The 20,185-nt window shown below is 38.4% G+C and overlaps 1 protein-coding gene across 4 annotated transcripts in view; it reads right to left on the bottom strand.

Annotated features, from left to right (window-relative positions):
* The window catches only part of fgf12a (fibroblast growth factor 12a), a 74,291-nt gene that overhangs the window by 8,522 nt on the left and 45,584 nt on the right, over positions 1 to 20,185 (bottom strand). For all 4 annotated transcript variants that reach the window (XM_084411574.1, XM_084411573.1, XM_084411571.1 and 1 more), the window contains one exon: positions 9,840 to 9,943. In XM_084411574.1, the coding sequence (XP_084267700.1) occupies positions 9,840 to 9,943 (104 nt within the window). The remainder of the gene's footprint in view (positions 1 to 9,839; positions 9,944 to 20,185) is intronic.

Below are 20,185 nucleotides of genomic sequence, written 5' to 3'. Positions count from 1 at the left end.
GTGTACGTCACCAAATCTAACTTTATATTACCTTAATCACTGTCTTATTGGCTAAAACATAGCACCATTTTGAAACATGTCAGCAACTCCTAGCAACTGTTAGCTAGGCTTAAAACATTTTTTACACAGCGGGGTTAGTTGTAGTACAGTGTTACAACTAAGCCGCCAAGTGTACAACGATAATGAAATGAAAACAGGGATCCACACAACTTTTCAGGTTTGAGTATTTATTTATATATTTATTTTACCACATTTAACTTTGTTGGACTTTCACAAACAATGCTGGAATTTAAACATCAAAGTATGATTTTTAAAAATGGTTTAAATAGCAGAGACGTGTATGTTGCTTGTGTAAAAAAGAAAAGAAAAAAAGATGAATCTAACTTAATTATTTTTTAAATAATTGAGCCAAAACCAAAATGTGTTAGGTTGTGCCCCGCTCTCCCCAACTTAGAATGTGCTCAAAGGGCGTCAGTTGTTGTTATGAATCCATAGAGTGTATAAAGTTTGCCTCATTTCATAAAGTGGTGTTATTTAATCTTGTGCGTGCATTTAAAAGTAAGTTTCAATGTTTATATATCTTATTTCACTGTTTATGAGTTATAATCAATTCTGTTTGTTACTTTAATTAGGCCAAATTAATGTCGCCTATATGGCCGATCAACCTGCCTATATTATCTTATTGCATGTTTATAATTGTTTACAGAGTTCTTCCTTGTTGTTTATATCTAGCATAAGTGTAATTGCCTTTCATTGTGTATATACTAATTGTTGATATTGTCGAGTACGCTAAGAAAAGTGCTTTGTCATTCTGTTATGCATACGCTGTCTATGTCATTGATGCTATGGCTGCGGGTTCGAATCCCGGTCTGACCAAAGTTAAATAATTTACAGATAAGATAACAAAAGTGAATAATGACTTCTGGCCTTAAGTCGTTCACCACCCACTGGACCAAGATATGAAAGCACACCTGTAACAATGGAGGATGTATTGGAGATTCTGAAAATGATGCTGCAGCTTTAACAAGAAAATCAACAACTTCAATCTACAGTGTTACATATGCAACAGCAAATGGGCATTAACAGAGCCTCCTCAATCCACCAAAGAGTCAAGCCATCTTCATTTATATAGCGCTTTTAACAATGTAGATTGTTCCAAAGCGGCTTTACAGTGATAATAGGAAAATAAAGTAACAGAGATTGTTTTGGCTTTATAGCAGCTCTAGAATAAAGTTATTGTCCAGCTAAAGTTAGTTTTAATTGATTCACTTCCGTCGCAACTATCATTAGTTATTAACTTAAGGGCCGCTAACACGACACCGTTTTAACAGAAAACTCTTCTACGCAAACTTTCAAAAACGCAAACCCGTGAGAACGCTGATGGTGTGCACATGTGTATTATTTAACACATTATAGACTTCTAGAATTCAATGTTAGGCTGCATAGATCAGGTCAGCCGGAACCGGGAACACTTCCCATAAATCCTGATGTACTCGTTACATCATAAGAAGAATGGCATCTATGCTAATTTTTGTGTTTTTGTTTATCTCAAGGTTTTCCCGCAGCCTCTACATTGTTAAAAGCGCTATATGAAGATGACTTGACTTGACTTGACGAGTTCAGTCTATAGGTATGCGTGTTTGAATATATGTGCGCAGGCGTGCAGTCCTTCCCTACAAACCAACCCTCAACAAACTACTTGTCTGGCCTTAAAATGTATAATACAGAATTTGTATCACTTCCGTGTAGCCACGCAAACTGGAATTATCCCGCCAACGCTTTATCTGTAGAGAGGTAAATGGAGGGGAGGGAGGCCTTTACAGGGGAGAGACTAGTGGACACTTCAGGACTGCATTGTCGTCGCAGCAGTGCCTTTGCCATATGACAGTGCCTTTACCAGAATATGAAGACTGGCTACTGCCACCACCTCCTGTAGTGGATGATGACTTCCTTCCCCACGCAATGGATATACCACCCCTACCTCCTAGACACAACATATCAGATTTGGTGGAGGAAATAATCACTAGCCTGCAGAAATTAGGGAATAAAGATGAATCTCCCTCCTGCGCATCAACACCTGAGAGCTGTGAACCCAAGAGGTACCCTATGGCAGCAACCCCACCGCAGAGGGCGCGTAACTATCCAAAGTCCAGGCATCCCCAAACAGCACCTACTGCAAGCATGCCATTCTATAGAGACACAGGACAGCATCCTGACTACCCTCAGCTATAGAAGATAGACAGTCTTGGATTGGCCTACACCCAAAAATCCCTGACTTCACCAAGGGAGACCCACAGGATTTGGCATGACTGAAGGTCTCATTAGACAATCTTCTATCTGAGGATAGAGATTTAAGTATCAATTTTAAGTAGCAATATGGGCAATCTCAGCAATTAGCCTTGCAGCAAATTGCTGATTAAATGGTCGACCCTTCTATCCATAGCCATGATGCCAGTGGATTCTAAAGGGGTGCATTGAAAGTCAGAGCACTGGTAGGCATGCTAGACAAACAGGGGGATGCCCAGGAGAGTACAGTTCAAGTGTGGCTAAACCTCAGGACAACCCAAAAATGTTATGACCCTACTGCACAAATACCCAGCATTATTTGAATCAGTGCCAGAATTTCAGCCAGCTCACCAAAGAACAGAAAACTAACTGGAGGAAAACTAATAAGAGATGCTGGCGTTGTGGCCGAGCTCATCAGGCAGCGCAGTGTCATTTGAAAACCAACTGTAAGGTATGCAAGGGCAAACATCTCAAGGCTCTTCAAGAGTTGAATGAGAGAGTCAATAAGAACACTTGTCTTGTCAACAACACCAATGAGATCTTGTACCTAGACCGACCATTAGGCTGCACTCAGGTACTGTTAAAGGTCATAAATGTAATTCATCAGAATGGAGAACATACCCTTGAGACATTTGCCATTTTGCAAGCAGCTGCTCAGAAACTGAAGCTACATAGAAAACCAGAAGACTTTGCTCTGAGAACTGTTAGACAGGACATGAGAGTCAAACATAGTAATTCAGTGTCCTTCACCATCTCTCCAGCCTGTCTGCCTCAAAGGGTCTTTAAGATACACAGGTCATTTACTGCAGACCATTTGAGGCTAGCTGAACACACATGTCCAGCTGCAACCCTACAGAATAAATACAGACACCACAGAGGGCTGCCAATCCCTTCCTTTGACAGTGTTCAGCCCTTCCTATTAATCGGCTCTGACTATCTGACTATCCTCACTTAGTAACCCCGATTGAGCATGTACGCTTGGGTCCTCCCAGTGGACTGGCAGCAGTGAAGACGAGACTAGGCTCGACAGTCCAAGGGCCTGCTAAGCTTGTGCAAGATCCACTACTCACCCAACAATGACTCAATATCAATTCGTTCCCCTTCCAGTGAACTGTTCAGACATATTGAGAAACTGTGGCAACTCGATGTACTGCCCTACAGGAGTGAGAAACTTGCCACCAGATCCAAACAAGATCAAGAAGCCATCCACCTGCTAGAGGCAAAGATTTTGGAGAGGAATAACCCCTACCCCCTTTAATCCCTCACAAGCCTGTCTGCTCTATTTTGAACGAGCTGGTCCCGCCCAGCCTCCCTCTCCCTCTCCCGCCTCCTCTCCTGACTTTTGACAAAAAAAATGTTTTCCGCCAATCCCTCTGTTCATCATCACTCCTTTCTCCAGCCCTCAGCCACACCTGATACCCAGCCCTCACTGTCTCCCATCAGTCCCTCAGTTCCTCATCAGCCTTCCCTCAGTGGCGCTGCAACACCTGGGGCCCGCTCGCTGTGAGCCAGATTCTCCTGTGCGTGGAGATCCTGTGGCTCTGCCTCAGGCCTCAGATCCCGTTGTGCCACCTCGGCCCATCACCCTGACTCCTCCACCTTTGCTCCTTCCTCCCTCAACTCCAACAGCGACCATCAAGCTTTCGGCTCCACTGGACTACCTGGATCAGACATCGCCATCACATTACCACAGACTTGGAGGCCGTTTGCTGCTCTCTAGCCCTCCACCCCTATGGCTCCGTTTTGCTCCGCTTTCGCTCAAGCTATGCCTCAGCCCTCAGTCATTCCAGCTCCACCTCAGCCCTCCGGTACCCTGCTTCCATCTCGGGGGGTTGTCACAGCAGCTCCGTCGTGGACTCAGGTACCGTCAGCGTCACTCCTCTCCTTCGGCTCTCTGTCTGCGCCTAGGGCTCCACCTTCATGGGCTCTGTTACCTCCAATCCTCCCCAGGGTGGCGTGGAGACCCTGACCACCATGGCTCCTCCCTCCAGCAACGCTGCCATGGGACGCTGTCCTGGCTGTGGCCTGGTGCGCCATCAGACCATCCCTGCTCAAGTCCACCCCCTGGTCGAACCCACCATCATCACCTTCCTGGTCTTCTCTGCCTGTCTGTCTGCCTGCTCTCACCAGCCCTTTGCCTGCCCCTCTTACCAGCCCTTCGCCTGCTCCTCGTCCACCTCCAAAGCCCTCTCTCTCCCTCATCTCTTCTTTGGCGCAAGGTCACGCCTTCCGGGAGGGGGCAAAATGTCACAATATTACCCTATTTAGACTCAGTTGCACCTTTTCCTGCAACTAGTTTGTCGTCATGGTTTCTAATTTGCCTTTATATGCAGCATAACCGTTACAGCTAGAAACTTCCAAGCAAGTGTGTTGGGACATGGTGGAGCTAACTCTGTAGGACTGGATACCCATGGGCATGTTTTAAGGTGCTAAAGAAAATAAATAATTATAAAAATGTGCAGATCATACTTACTACAGGGTTCTGACTATCTTGGTGTCACATCAGTGGGAGCCAGTGTGGAGTAGCCAGATTTATATTAACCCTCTGATGCTGGAATCCACTACAGTGGACAGATTTTAATAGTCATTATTTATACTTCGCACTTCACACCATTCTTTAATAGCCATCATGGCGATCACCTTTGACCCTTTCCCATAATTCTATATGACTGTGCCCTACTGCCCTTTATATGTCAATGTGTTTTTTTTTTTATGACAACATAAATTCAGCATGGCTGACAAAAGTAGTTTAGCACTAAATCTTCCCCAAACTTCCAGAAGATTTTTTTCCAGTAGAAAAAGATCTAGGGAACACTTTTCATTAATTCATTAATTATTAATCCAGTTGTTGTAATTTACATTCCATAACTGAAAATACATCTGTCCACTGTAAAGGACACAATCAATTACAAAGCATATTTGATTAGGTATTTCACAGATCACATAGATATTTTAATTAAATTACTGAATTATGTTGAATATGTGGTTATGAGACTGTACTGTAGCCCTTTAGTACTGTAGCACTTTCAGACCTTCAAACATCTCAGATACTGATCTGTAACATTTTCTACTCATGGAGAGATCATAATTTATTAAAGAAAGCTATTGTTGTAAAATGTACTTTAAAAGTGCATATTCTTTGCTTAGGGTACTTACAAATTTACTTACATGTGCATTACTGTACAGGACTAAATGCATGGTGGACTCTCTAGAAATAATTTAAGAAATCATTCTGAAAATAGATTAAAATATATATTCTATGTTTTTTTTTAAAGATATAAAATATGTTTTGAAGTAAAAAAAACACACACTGAACAACAGAATTTTACTCTTTACAAGTTCTTTACTAAATCTACTGCTTTGTCTCTGACTAAGAGCTTCAGACCAAAATTGTTCTTGCAAAGGCATAGAGTGAATTAAAAAGTGTTAAAATGTCTAAATATTTTAAATACAGCCATTGTAGATGCTATCTCAAGATAAGAGTGTCAACTGTCTTCATTCAAAAAATGGTTGATAGGACTGTGTTCTGCAATAGCTTGGGGCTCTAAGAGCTTTGGAAGGTTGATGATTAATCCAGAGCCAGCAAGGATCAAAGCAAGGATCAAAGCCTTCCACAGCAAGTAAGAACTACATCATTAAAGCAGGGAGAAGACAGCCAAGACTTCACCGAGCTCATGGAGCAAGGAATCATAACCTCCTCTCAACATATCTCCAGGGGTCCAGAGATAATGAGCAAGGGAAACTTCCTCAAGTAATTGCAGCCCTGGAGGACTACAACAGCATCTGTGCAGTGACAAAATTGATTCCTTCAAATTCCAATTCAGCAGAACTTCTCAATCAGACAATAACATTATAGCTTATGAGATTGACCAAAATTTGTTGATGTAGAGTCAGTCAAGTTGTTAGAAGGGAGTACAGAACATTAAAAATAAAAATGAAAACCCGCACTCTCAAAGTATACTTTCATAGATTTTTTTGTTACCATGTCCACACAGACGCGTTTCGGCCTAAGCCATCATCAGTGTATACTGTGAAACACCGAAAATATTGTTTTTAAAAAAAAAACATCACAGGTGAACCTCATTCCTCAAATCATCAGCACCATCAGGTGCATCAAGTTACCAACATTATGGAAACATAAGGAATAACACAACACAACATGCCATAGATAATGGGTCACGTGAACATTATCTATGGCATGTTGTGTTGTGTTATTCCTTGTGTTTCCATAATGTTGGTAACTTGATGCACCTGATGGTGCTGATGATTTGAGGAATGAGGTTCACCTGTGATGTTTTTTCAAAAAACAATCTTTTCGGTGTTTCACAGTACACACTGATGATGGCTTAGGCCGAAACGCGTCTGTGTGGACATGGTAACAATAAATCTATGAAAGTATACTTTGAGAGTGCGGTTTTTATTTTTTATTTTTGATAACTTCTTTATTACTCGCACCCATAAACGATTTGGGAGATGAGCGCGCTTGCTCTCAATACTAAGTAAAGAACATTAACCTTCACATCCGTCATTGCATAAATCTTTCAGACATATGCCTTAAACAGAGAATAACAACTATAAAAATTTTAATATGTATACAGTATGTCACAAGATAATCCAAAACAGGGAAAGTCTCATAAACTTAAAAGTTCCTACAACATCATTATAATAACTGAGCAATTTAACAAAAAGAAACTAACAATGACAGAAAGTGGTGTGACTGAATAACCTCAACAGAGGACATCTAAAAAGAGAAATTATACCCTGCTGTAAGTACAAGTATATTACTGTGTGGGAAGTCATCTGGAACATGGTGATGGGTGGAGCTTGAAAGTCCAGCCACAACTAATTCTGGGCACATACTACAAGATATTCGGGGCGATTTTGGACCAGATTCTCCCCTTCTGACAATCCTAGGTAAAGTCCTGATTATAATAATAAAATAAATAAATAAATAAAATAATGATAACTCCCTGGTAATTACTGAAGTCATTGTAAGCTTTTAAGGGTTTAGTAAAGGATTGGATAGTAATTCCTTCCAATGGATTTGGTAACATTTGAGTTATTACTAGTGGGTTACCAAGATCTTCACTTTAGAATACTGATCCAAATAACTAGTAATTCCTTTTGAAGGATGTAGTAACACTTGAGTCATTACTGTCCAAAACCTTACAAAAATCTCAAAAGTTTCCAATGATTTCAATCATTACTAGAGAGTTATCAAGTTTTTCACTTTAGAATACTGATCCAAATATTTAGTAATTCATTCTGAAGGATTAGGTAACACTTGAGTCATTACTAGTGGATTACCATGATCTTTACTTTATAATTAATTATATATGATGCTTTATTCCAGTTAATTATGAACCTGTATAGTTATAAGGTGTTATGAAAAAAAATAATAATAATTACTGATCAGCTATAGTGAACCACCACATTCAAATGAGCACTATTAATTACTAATTTGTAAATCTTGTTAGTTAATAGTAGTTACTAGAAATAATAGTGTGTTACTCATTTGTTCCTGTGTAGTTATTCATTAATGAAGGAACAGTATTCTAAAGTGTTACAGAACTTACTTCTTGGTCATTAAAAAAGTCTGTTATATAAAGTATGTGTGCATCTTGAATAGCCTAAAATCCAGACACACTACATCCTGCATTGCATATGGTTGAGCACTTGCACTTGTTAAGAAACTGAAGAACAGATGGTTACTTATTAAAGAGAAGTGCCCTCCTTCTGATTTTGTGAAATAGGAAAACCAAAAGGTAAGACTTAATGGATCCCATGAGGGAAATTCAGACATTAGAGCAGCAGAGGTAGATAGGTTCAAAAAGTAAAAAGTATACAAAACATAAAACGAATAAAACAGTGCACTGTGTAAATTGTGTAGAATGCATTATACAGTAAAACATAAATAAAAATGCATCTAAAATGCATAGACTGCCACTAAATAGAAATATGTGGGAATCAGTCCCCTTATCTAATCACTGGCATTGCTTGGTAAATACTGAATAAAAGCATTCCACTGTTTGTGAAACCATCTGATCTTGGGTTTTATTTCAGCAAGTTAATTACACATTATGGGCACCAAAAGGGAGACAATATAAATAGCAAGGGAGTGTTTTCCTCCATTTAATTAAAAAGCTATGTTGTTTCAAAGCCACATTCTTAAATATGTTCCTCTTGCTTTAACAATATGTCAATCTGAACTACTAGACTTCTGCTCACTGCTTGGTAACATTATTTGTCCCAATCCCAGTCATATCTGGCTCTTGAACCACTATTTTTAATCCATCAGTCAAAAAGACATTCATATTGATATGTTGCCTAATTGAGATTATTTAATATATATATACTTAATAATCTGCAGCTGTTTCATAATGTTTAAGGGTCTTAATTATTACTCAAGTAGTGAAGCCAATTGAGCCCTGTTGCTTTTGGTGCACGTTCTACTTCTGTTTGTTTATTTTAAATGGCTACATATCTTTTTATGGTGTGAAGCCAACTAATTTTGCATGCATGTTATTTCTGTCATTAAAAGTAATGAGTTTGTAAGCATTTCAAATACAAAAGCTCAGCACTATTGGTCAGTTTGTGCTACGAACATAAAATACCAGACATATCCCACTTCTCATAAAAAAAAAAAAAATTCTTTAAAAAATAATTATTCTGAACCATGTCAATTTTGTTACATTTGTGCACTTAATTTCCGACTTCTTTCACTGTAAAAAAAAAAATACATCCCCAAGTCAAAATTTTCTAGTGACTGGTCACATCTAAATTTTTCAATTAGTCTGACGTATTATTTCTCATTGAGCCAATGTTAACAGACTATTGCAACAAGAATTGCACTTGGGCCAATTAAAAAATTTAGATGTGACCAGTCACTAGAAAATTTTGACTTGGAGAGGTTAGAATTTTTTTACAGTGTTCTGTTCTTCAAAGCATTTATTTAATATACAGTTTATGCACAGTAAAGAGTTAAAAATTAGGGATTTTTTGTGAACTGATTTAGTTATGAATGCTGAACATTAATATGGCCTAAAACGAATCTATGCCAACCAACCTCATGGCAATGGTAACAAGAAATTAATTTATTCCTTTCTTCTTAGATTGTCTTTAACAGGATTAAGAGTTCTGTGACCAGCCGTTATATAATCTGCCAGAAGTCTGTAACTCACTCCGACACTTTTCCACAAACCTGTTTCAACTGCTGACTGAGTGGGGGCAAGAACATATGCCTGTCATCCACCATAACTCAACTGAAGCCTACAGGGAACACAGTTGCTGTCACGCTGTTAAGCCATGCTAAAAGCAGCCCTTTTTCTGAATTTTACACTGCAAGGGTTTAACGACTGAATCAAGATAGCAAAGACAAGGTTTCTCAGTGGGAATGCAGCACTTTTCACTTTTTTGTGCTAATGAAACTGAGCTCACAGAGTACATGTATAAATATAAATGAGCTCCAAGAATACAGTATGCACTGCATGCAGCATTCCTCCATGTATACACACACGCACACATGCATGCAAACTGATTAAGGGGAATCTTACTGAGCTGTAGAGGAAGCCCTCCGCATTCATGCCGATGTAGAAACCTCCTTTGACTCCCTGAATGGCCACCACTCTTAAGCCGACAGGGATGAGGTTGAAAAGAGCTAGGGAAAAAAATAAGGAGGACATGTTATGTAACAATATGTTTGGCACTACTAGAACCACACTAGAAACCTTTCCTTTTGAGTTCCCTCGAAAAGGAAACATGTTCAACATTTTGGTTTTTCACTCTTAGAAAAAAAGAAAAAAAAAAGAAAAGTTAACAAAAATATCCAAATCAAGACATTACTATATCCCACATTCCTAGCATGTTTGCAGACAAATATGAAATACAGCTCTCCTTGCATTTTCCCTTTGTGAGGATGAGAGGTACTGTTGGTTCTTCAATAACCTTGTGAGAAAAGTACTTGATCATTTTCTTTGAATTATTTTGAGTTTTTTTGTCTGCAATCTCAAATAAAAATAAATAAACAAATAAAAATTGTCTGTGATTTCATATTTTTCAACCAGACCACTGTCGTAGCATTTCCATCATTTGGTGTAATCACTGGAACAGCTTAGAAGCAAAGAAACATCTGGCACACTTTACCCCACATCTACCATTTTGTTAAATTAATAGATAATCTTTAGATTTTAGTTGGCATAGCAGGCAATTAAAAAACAAGTATAATGTGCACATGACTATAAGTCATGGACAAAATGTAAACATTAAACAAATTTTACCTGCTCAAGTCATCTGTATTTGGTAGACATGATTACCATAGATTAAAGGGGCAACGCACTCTTCCTCCTTCTATACAGTTTTCAAGTGAAGGAATGAGCCCAGTCTGCTGATGCTCAGAATTGGGGCTTGGAAAGGTGCCAGCATGCCCATGATTGAATCATGAGCTGATTCAATCTCACTTGAAAAAAATCAGTGCCTGCTGCTCTGTGGTGTAAATTTGCCTGAAAAGCTGCGAATACTTCAGTGGGTCTATCAGTTTCTATTTGTGCTGAAGCTTCTTTGAAAATCTAAAGCTAGTAGTTCAATACAGTTAGTCTACCCTTTAGAAAAGTAGATGTACTGCATAATACTATTAAAAAGTAACTTCTTCAAAGCAGAATTAAACTAGTATTAAAGCTTGCGATTAAAACTGGATATTTGGGTGGACATTTTGAAGGTGCTGTCCCCATTAAAAAAAAAAAAAATTATCTGGCAATCGCTAGTTAATTGCGGGGTTAATAGGGGGAGAGTCATTCACAGAGGGCATTTTGATTGGACAGATGAATTCTGATTCAGAAACAGCTGAATGTGAACCTGGCAACATTTTATTTTACATTGGTTGTTGTATTTCTATAACTAAGACAAAAATTGTGAAATTTTTTGAGTGATTATTTTGTTGATGCATCAAGTCTAAGCAGTCTTACAGTAATGACTGAATACAGTACTGAATCGACAGGCTGTTCTGATACGCAACACATGGGTTTCAGGAATGGTAGGATCAAGACAGGAGGCACAAGAACTGTAATTCATTTAGACACGAATCTCAAAGTGAAGCACCAAGAAGCAGACGTCTAAAGAGTCAGCCCTCTGTTCCTAATCTGTGTCTGAGAGGAGACGCTGTCATAGATACTGCATTCTGACAAACCTTTTTTACTTATGATTAACGACTATAAACGCAGACAGTCAAATTACCTTGACATTAATGATTAATCAATGGCAAACATTTTCAAATAACCAAGAGGGATTTGAAAATGCGCAAGGTTATTTGCTGGTAATTTTGAGTACATCCACTTTACAAAATGGTTTCTTAAATGCTTCCATCTGATGACAACCAATTTGAATCATTTTGATGGAGGGGAACAGGAATGGACTGTACCACATCATCAGATTCTAATCTTATTGACTGCTGAAGCAGACAGTTTGTAATCATATGTGATCTATGGTGCCTCCACAACACATGAATCATCAAATTTGCATTTTTTGAACACTCAGATGCTGAAATTTGCTATTGTTAAGCTCAGTCTGAACCTATATGTTAAAGGATCATGAACGGAAAAATCTATTTTATACATTTATATAGCGCTTTTTACAATACAGATGGTTTCAAAGCAGCTTTACAGTGATAACAGGAAAAAAAATCAACAAAGTTTGTTTCTGCTGTACTGCAGATCTAGAAGAAAATAGTGTCATAGTCTAGCTTAAGTAAGTTCAGTGATGGTTCATTTTTGTTGTAAAAAAGTAATTAATTTAGTTAATTTAAATATATAACAGTGACGTCATCATCCAGCTCAGTTCAGTTCTCATATAATGGTGTCAATGCAGGCAGATCAATAATTTTGTTGAATATTAAATGTACTCAACTAAGCAACACTGTTAACCCTTGCTGTAAAAAAAGGTAAAATTCTGACAGTACCATACCATTTTCCATTAAAACAGTAATATACCGTAGAAAGCAATGCATTCTGGGTTATATTTGTTGTTTTTGAGAAAATAGCCAACAGGAATTTACTGTGAATTAACAGCGATCAAAGTCGACACTCAGAGGTTGTGTTCCAAATCACACCCATAATCCCTCATTAACTATTCCCTACATTAGGTCACTAAAATAGTCCACTTGAATGAAAAAAGTGAGTGAATTGAGACACTAGCCGCGTTTCCATTACAGATTTGCGCAAAACTTTTGCGATTTTTTCAAAATATCGATAAAAAAACTATTGCGAAATGACGGCGGTTCCATTAACCAATGTTATGCGACTAAAACGTCATTTTTTCCTCTCGCGATAAGTCATTCCAAAAATCATGGCAACGGACGTTGGTAGGTTTATATATATCACAGCCACCGCACTAGACATTATTATTATTAATGCAAGGAAACGTAGACGTGTTATCCAAGCATTAATGGCAAGGAAAGACCCTTACTGTGAGCGGCACATATGAGGTGTTTCTGGGTGTTTCTCACTCATTTCTGCTCCGAGGTCTTGATTTTGGCACGTCCATGAGGTTTAGAATCCAGTTGAATTTAATAAGGAACTCTGTCTCGTATTCTGTCCAAACACACCACACCTTCTAAGTCAGGTGACTGTAAATGCGCAAAAACTGTTTCCATTGCAGTTTTGCAAAATATTCCTTTTTCGAATTGCCTGAAAAACCACCTCATCTGAGCGTAAAAACTTCTTTGCGATAAACAGGAGCTTTTGCGAAATTGACGTGTTTCCATTGGGCGTATTTCCAATTCGCAATTTCAATTTGCGCAATTTGAAGGGTAATGGAAACGCGGCTACTGATGAACACCTGATAAGCACAATCTCTGAAGGACAGAGAAACAAGAACAGAAAAAAGAGAAACACAAGAACTACAACTGACTTTCAGCCACAGTGTGAAAACAGTTTACAAACCAGTTTAACATTATTTCTTTCATACATGTACAAAAGTTCTTGTTGAGTATTAACAGATATTTAGTTGTTGATGTTTTATTGAAAATAATAAAGTTTGTAGTCACCATGATGGAGATCAGTATTTGCTTTAGTTGGGCTCTTGACCCTTGACTATAACAGTAGTTTTTCTCTGGCTGCTGTAACTGTGAGTTTATAAAGCATTTATAAATAGCTTTGAATTAATGGGTATTTAATATGTATCATATATTGGTTAATCTACAACATGAAAACCAGCAATGTTTCTGTAATCAGTTATTCTGAAGAATATTGAAATCATAGAGTGCATTAAAACATTTTGAACTCCTGCTTGACTCAGACACACACAGACATCAACAATCAGCACATGAATCTCAACATGTGCTGCTTTATGATATCTCTGTGTTTCTACAAGAGAATATAGCTCTGTTTATTTGGTTGTGCCATGATCTGTTAAAAAAATTGTCATTGTAACTCATTACTGTAGTTTCACAGAGGTGGTAATGTAACACGTTTGATACTGGATTAAACTCTGAATGAGATTAATGAATGAACAGGCTATATGATTTTTTGTCATCATTATCAATATAACAAACTGCATTCACAAACCATGTGTGTGCGCACAAGTGTGGCTTGCAAAAACAAACAAAAAAAAAACCAGTTCAAGCAGCAAGAGAAAAGCTAATGTTAAAAAGACAAGGGTCAGCATTTCAACTAAAGCAAACACTGATCTCTGTAATGGTAACTTCAAACCAAACATTTTCAATGAAACATCTCAATAACAACTTCTGTAGATGTATGACAGAAATAAAGTCATACTGGGTAATAATAAGTGTAATAGCTGGAAGACAGTTGTAGTTCTTGTGTTTCTCTATTTTCTGTTCTTGTGTGCCTATTTCCTTCAGTGATTCTGCTTGTTAACAGCAGGTGTTCATCACTAATGCTCAACAATCACTTACATATTCACTTAATTATCTCACTGCAACACTCAGTCAGTGTTATTTTTTACTTTTTGTAGTGTGGATTTTCATGTGGGCTTGAAAGGGTTAACAGTGTAAGATAAAAAGACACACCCACGAATGCATTTTAACAGTAATAAACTGTAAATTATAAAACTGGTATATACTGGTATAACACTGTTGCCAGTAGTTTACTGTAAAATTTTGTTTTTTTGGGTCACCATTGTGCTGAAGAGTAGAGCCTGTCCTTTAATCCAGGAGAAGATGTAGAAACATTGATGATATGCTGCATGTTACTTTATTTAACAGGTGGTGACTGTGTAGTTGCTGGTCCAGTGAAAATCTTTTTATGTACAATATTTTTTAGTGGTCTCAAATGAAATAATTTCACAGCAATACTTTGCTCACATTATCCGTGCATTACAAATTTAGTTAATACATTTAAATGACAGTTGGTCAATTTAAGGCAGTCGGTTTCTGTAAGTGAAATTAGTTAACTCAAGTTTTAATTTTGTGCATTACAGTAACATACTGTAGATTGCAATAAAGAACAGTACAATTAACAGTAAATTACTGGCAACAGTGTTGCCAGTATTTTACTGTAAAAAAGCCTGGTAAGGTCTAACAGTGAAGCCAAAAGCCAAAGGCGACAGTGGCAAGGAACCAAAACTCCATCAGGTGACAGGATGGATAAAAAAAACCTTGGGAGAACCCAGGTGTCAGGTCCGGGTTGAGGAAGGAGACAAGCCAAGCGAAGTACCAAAATAACAAAGGTTTATTTAACAGGAGGTAACTCAAAACAAACAAGAAACAGTGTGCTGGAGCACAAACAATAACCGACACAGACATGAGTGAGAAGGGGAACTAAATACACAGATAATGAACACAAGACAGGTGATGCAAATGATGGTAACGATGAGCAGGTGGGTAATTGAGGGAGTGAGTTCAGGTGTGGAGACAAGGAGGATACTGGGAACTGTAGTGAACAGGACGAAGACAGACGGTGAATGTGACACCAGGCTCAGTCGGGGGCCAGTTCTCCTCTAGCCAACGAACGAACAGTGAATGATTCAGGCAGCATTATAGGTCAGAAGTCAGATTGGATGAGAACATTCAGAATATTTATTCAAAACAGCTTTTATATAAAACATATATATATATATATATATATATATATATATAAGACTATCCTGTAAGTTTCAGAAATGAAAGTGTTAGTCCAAAAACAGCTTTTATTGTAACCAAGCCCAGAGAACGACTCGCTGTGGAATGTGCCTATTTATGATAGGTGAAAGTCCGCCTCTGCAGAACAAAACCAATGCCTACTTCATCATCGCGTCTTTGGCCCCACCCACTGGTGTGTTAGTTAGTGAGATGACGAGGAGAGAAGAGCGATACAGGGTCACTGGACTAAAAGTAACATTACCTAATGCTAGGCATGTGGTTATTTATTTTCAACAATGTGAATGTCTCAGTTGAGCATTATTTATTTATATTAGGTACATTTCACTGTGGATTCTTTGGTAAATCCATCACAATTGCGGCGCAGGCTTTGCAAACAGACTTTTGGGATATGGACTCGACAGAAATGCGATAACATATAAGTAACCGTGTTCATTCTAATGCCTGATCTGCGACACAGTGATTTCTGATATGTAATGATTCATGTTCTGTCAGATGTTTGTCTATGTTTTAGTAAATCAAACCAGTGATTAAATGGTCAACTACACATAGTTTCTCTTAGTAAAATGAAAATAATCTGTTATTTAAACTGTGATTAAATTATTTATAGAAAGAGATCATAGAACGCTCCCTTTCAAATCGCTGGAGATGTCAATCAAACAGCGCAAGTTTATCAGTAACTGAGTTCTGGACTCTCACCATAACTCCCGTTATAATCAATGAATCTCTTATTTACATTGTGTTTGCACTGTTAGTTATGACGAAAGCATTGGTTAGTGTGCAGAAATCGAGTTGCAGTGACGAGATCACTGCATTCAAACGCTCAACATGTGTGTGATCGGCTACGATGCTCATCACCGCAACCTTTCATGCCACGATCTCAAAATAATCCTATAGATTTAAATATAATGCTATAATCAACACTTTTAACACGATTAGTTAACCTTGAGAGCTGTAATAGTAAAAACATGGCAAAAGTTTTCGAAAGAGTTCCACACTTAGCTATTTCATATGCAAAGATGTTAGCCAATCACAGCAGTGGGCGTTTACACTGAAGTCTCAAATTTTTGATGTAAAAATCATACTGACATTATGGGCCCTATCTTGCAACCAGCGCAATTGACTTTGTACACAGACGCATGTATCATTTCTATTTTGCACCCGCGCACAGCGGACTTTTCCCTCCGCAGACGCACGTCAGTAAGTTAGGAAATGAACTTGCGCTCCCGGGGGCGGTTCAGCGCAAAGAGGAGATGTGTTCCGGCGCAAACGTTCCCTGGTGCTATTTTGCAGGTTTAGAAAACAATTCCGCCACTGACCAGGAAAAACCTAGTCTAAAGTCAGTGGTGTGTTGCGCATGTTATTCATATGCTATTTTAAGGGTGCATGCTTGGCCATAATCAATGTAGCGTGTGCACAACGCGCATACACTTTGCTTATCTTATCTACACACAGACGCAGCAGTTCTCATTTTTATAAAACCATACATTATTACAAGGAATAATATTAACACACGAGGGAAATCATTGTTGTGTCCATGAGGATGTCAAAAAATAGGCATAAATCTAGCTTACACATTTACCCAAATTATTATACGCCTGTTTAACCGAAGCTAATTTTTGGTGGGTTTCTCCCATCCCCAATGTCACTTCTCTGTGTCTCACGGCCGTGACGAGAACGTTGCTCTCCTCGGCTGTGAAACGCTCCTGGCGCGCGCCTGGCAAATCCGCCGTTACAATAGCAATCTGCCATGGAAAAAGCGCCTGCTCTTAAAGGGAATGTGAGATGTCGCTCTGATTGGTTTATTTCACGTTACGCCCAAACCACACCTATGAATAATGAAGCTACTTCAGACCAACCCATTTTAGATTTGCGTCGGGCGCAAGAGTCATTTATCCCGCCAGTATAATAGCAACAGCGCCTAAGACCCGCCCACAAAGTTACTTGTGTTTCGCGCTTGATACTTGCGTTTCAGATCGTTAAAATAGGGCCCTATAAGTGCACCCCCAAAAACATTATAAAACAATAAAACAATGCAGTTCATGACCCCTTTCATGTATTCATTTAATTTAGTAATTTAACTCTTAAGTCTCTTTGCCACAAGTTTTTTTTTTAACTCTAATATCATTTCATTTAAATGACATCAATTTAAATCTTACTTGGGTGCCCACCTGTACCACCTTTTTTTAAGTTAAAGCTAAATAAATTTAAATGAGGGTGCTCTGTAGTATCAGGAACTGCACCAGTCATGGTGCATGTAATATTCTGTAGGCATTTCTTTCTCTGATCTGCTGACAGCTTCAATAGAAAGGTAATTCAGGAATTGATCTCAGGAGTTGATTCTCATCAACATAATCAGTAGGGCTCAAAGGGTCAGTCATTTCAAGGTGGAAGTAATGTATTATTCTGATAATTTATTTTGGGCTTGATCTGAATGCTAAACTGTGCTTTCATTTTTATTTTATTTTATCTCCATAACTTTACGAACTTCAGGTTGCTTGTAATAGTGGGAACAATTAAACTGGTACAAATGGTGTTACACTTTCTGCATGTTTTCTGTAGCTGAATCCGAAATCACCCCCTATACCCTCAAATAGGGTGTTATTTGAGGGGACATCCATCCAGCGACTGTCTGAATTCGCTCACTCGTTTTCATTTACTCCTACAAGTGAACAGTATTAGTGGTCTAACGTAGGGAATAGTGAATGAGGGTTTAGGGGGCGATTTCGGATTCAGCCTGTGTCTTTGGGTATTGGGTCTTTTAGTTTGTAAAACCTGTTTCCTTGTGCCATTTTGTATTCCACTTGTAGTTTTTATGTTAATTAGCCTATTCTCCTTCCTATAGGTGTTTCTAGTTTCCTTATTAGCCCTTGTGAATATGGTAGAACTTTTAATACCGAAGAATGCTTTGTAAATAATCTTCCTGATTTGTCTCAACTGGTCAGCATAAATTATGGACTCTCTCTTTTTTAGCACACAGTTGCTCCTTTGTGCTCAAAGAAGATTAAGGCGAATAGTCCGATGTCATGGTATAATGTGCACATTCTTGCCCTCAAATTACAGCGATCTGTCTCCCAATGCACAGCTAAGTGCAGAGAGCTTTCCCAGGGCTCTTCAGCAAAAGAGCAGTCTCCCTAAAAGAGCTTGCACAGATGGAGAGCATCTTTGTCTCCTAACGCGGTGGCCAACGCTCCGCATCGCTGCCCTGCCGCAGATATGTAAAAAAAATATTGTCCCTCTGTTGCCACTTGTACGGAGCTTGGGATGCATGTTTAGCACTCCCCAACCCTTCGCACTGGCTCATCAGGACAGTCAGACTCGGCTATGCGATTCAGATTGCTAGATCTCACCCCGATTCAGCGGCGTGCTTTTTACCTCGGTAGCAGGCAAAGACGGCCCTGCAGTTTGCAGTCCTCTTGGCGAAGGATGCAATAGAGCCTGTCCCTCCAGCCAGAATTAAAGAGAGTTGTATAGTCCTTCATCATACTAAAGAAAGGTGGTGGGTTACGACTAAGGCTGTGAATCTTTGGGTAGACAGTTAATCATAGGTTAATCATGATTCATAGGTTTTCGATTCGAGTCAATAATGATTTTTGCACATTCAGAATGATTGGATTTGAGACGATACACATAACAATTTGATGCGATTTCGATTAATTAAATTTAATTCTGCATTTTTTATATGCATTCAAAGGATTATTTAAATGCTTCCCCCAATGTTCGGGGAACAGAGAGTGGGGGCAAAAAACAACAACAACAACAACCTTTTTTCAATTGTTAATGTTGGTTCATGTTGGTTCTTATTGATGCTACATAACTTTATTTTAATAGCCTATACAAATTGGCATTTGTAGAAATTTACATAAGCCAAAATTTAAAAAAGGTTTTAGAAGTATTATTAGTTCATGCTAAATATTGTGTAGGATAGTGTTAATGGCTCCTCATCCTTATTAATGCTTTCATGGAGAGACTACCCTAGAATATCATGCCCAACTAATCCTAAACTAACTTCTCTTCACGGAATAGTAAGAAAAGCCCTCTTTGTTCTCTTTATACAGAACATTTTCCTTATGATGGTTCTGAGACGGGTTAGGTGTCTACTGTTGCTATAGTAACAAACGAAACTTTAATGCGCGTCTGACTGATAGATAACCTGCGCACTCTTATTTCAGTTTTGTTAATGTAGTTATTTCAGCAGTTTTGGTCCATGTAACGCTTCACAATTCAGTTTTCAGACCATACAACTCAAATGCAAAAATGAAACATTTTAAATTAATTTAAACTTATTGAAAGATAATTGTTCTTGTTTTTCAGACATCATCAATGGATATTTTCCATTTTTTCCCCTTGATTTAAATTGTACAAAATTTTGCTAAATTGTGACTTCAAAAACAACCATTTGAATAAATAAAATCTAACCGCTTTTCTATTTTTCAAAAAAAATTTGTCTTGAAATTTGTGACGTGGGCTGTACCATTAGCACGGGGGTGTGGCATGCACGTTGAGTAGTTTAAAAGACTCAACACAGAGGACGACCTTATCACCCGATGTGCCATCATTTTTATTATTAATATAATAACTGCGTTAAATATAAGGCAGTCTCGGACTGCCCATCGGAAGTAGCCGGGAAAAGTGAAATCCAGGTGGCCTAGCCATGGATTGGCACATTGCCCAGCTTTTTTGTATTTACTTACTTATTTGTTATTACTTTATTTTATTTTATTGAGTTTTGAATCAAGCCCTACACAAGCTGCCGTTGAAGATATTAACACAGAAACGCATTTTGACATGTGTTCGCCATCAAGATTGGTT

This window comes from Rutilus rutilus (assembly GCF_951802725.1).
Source record: "Rutilus rutilus genome assembly, chromosome: 6".
Classification (NCBI taxonomy): Eukaryota; Metazoa; Chordata; class Actinopteri; order Cypriniformes; family Leuciscidae; genus Rutilus; species Rutilus rutilus.
Note: the sequence above shows the minus strand (reverse complement) of the source record. Positions and strands in the feature narration are given on the sequence as shown.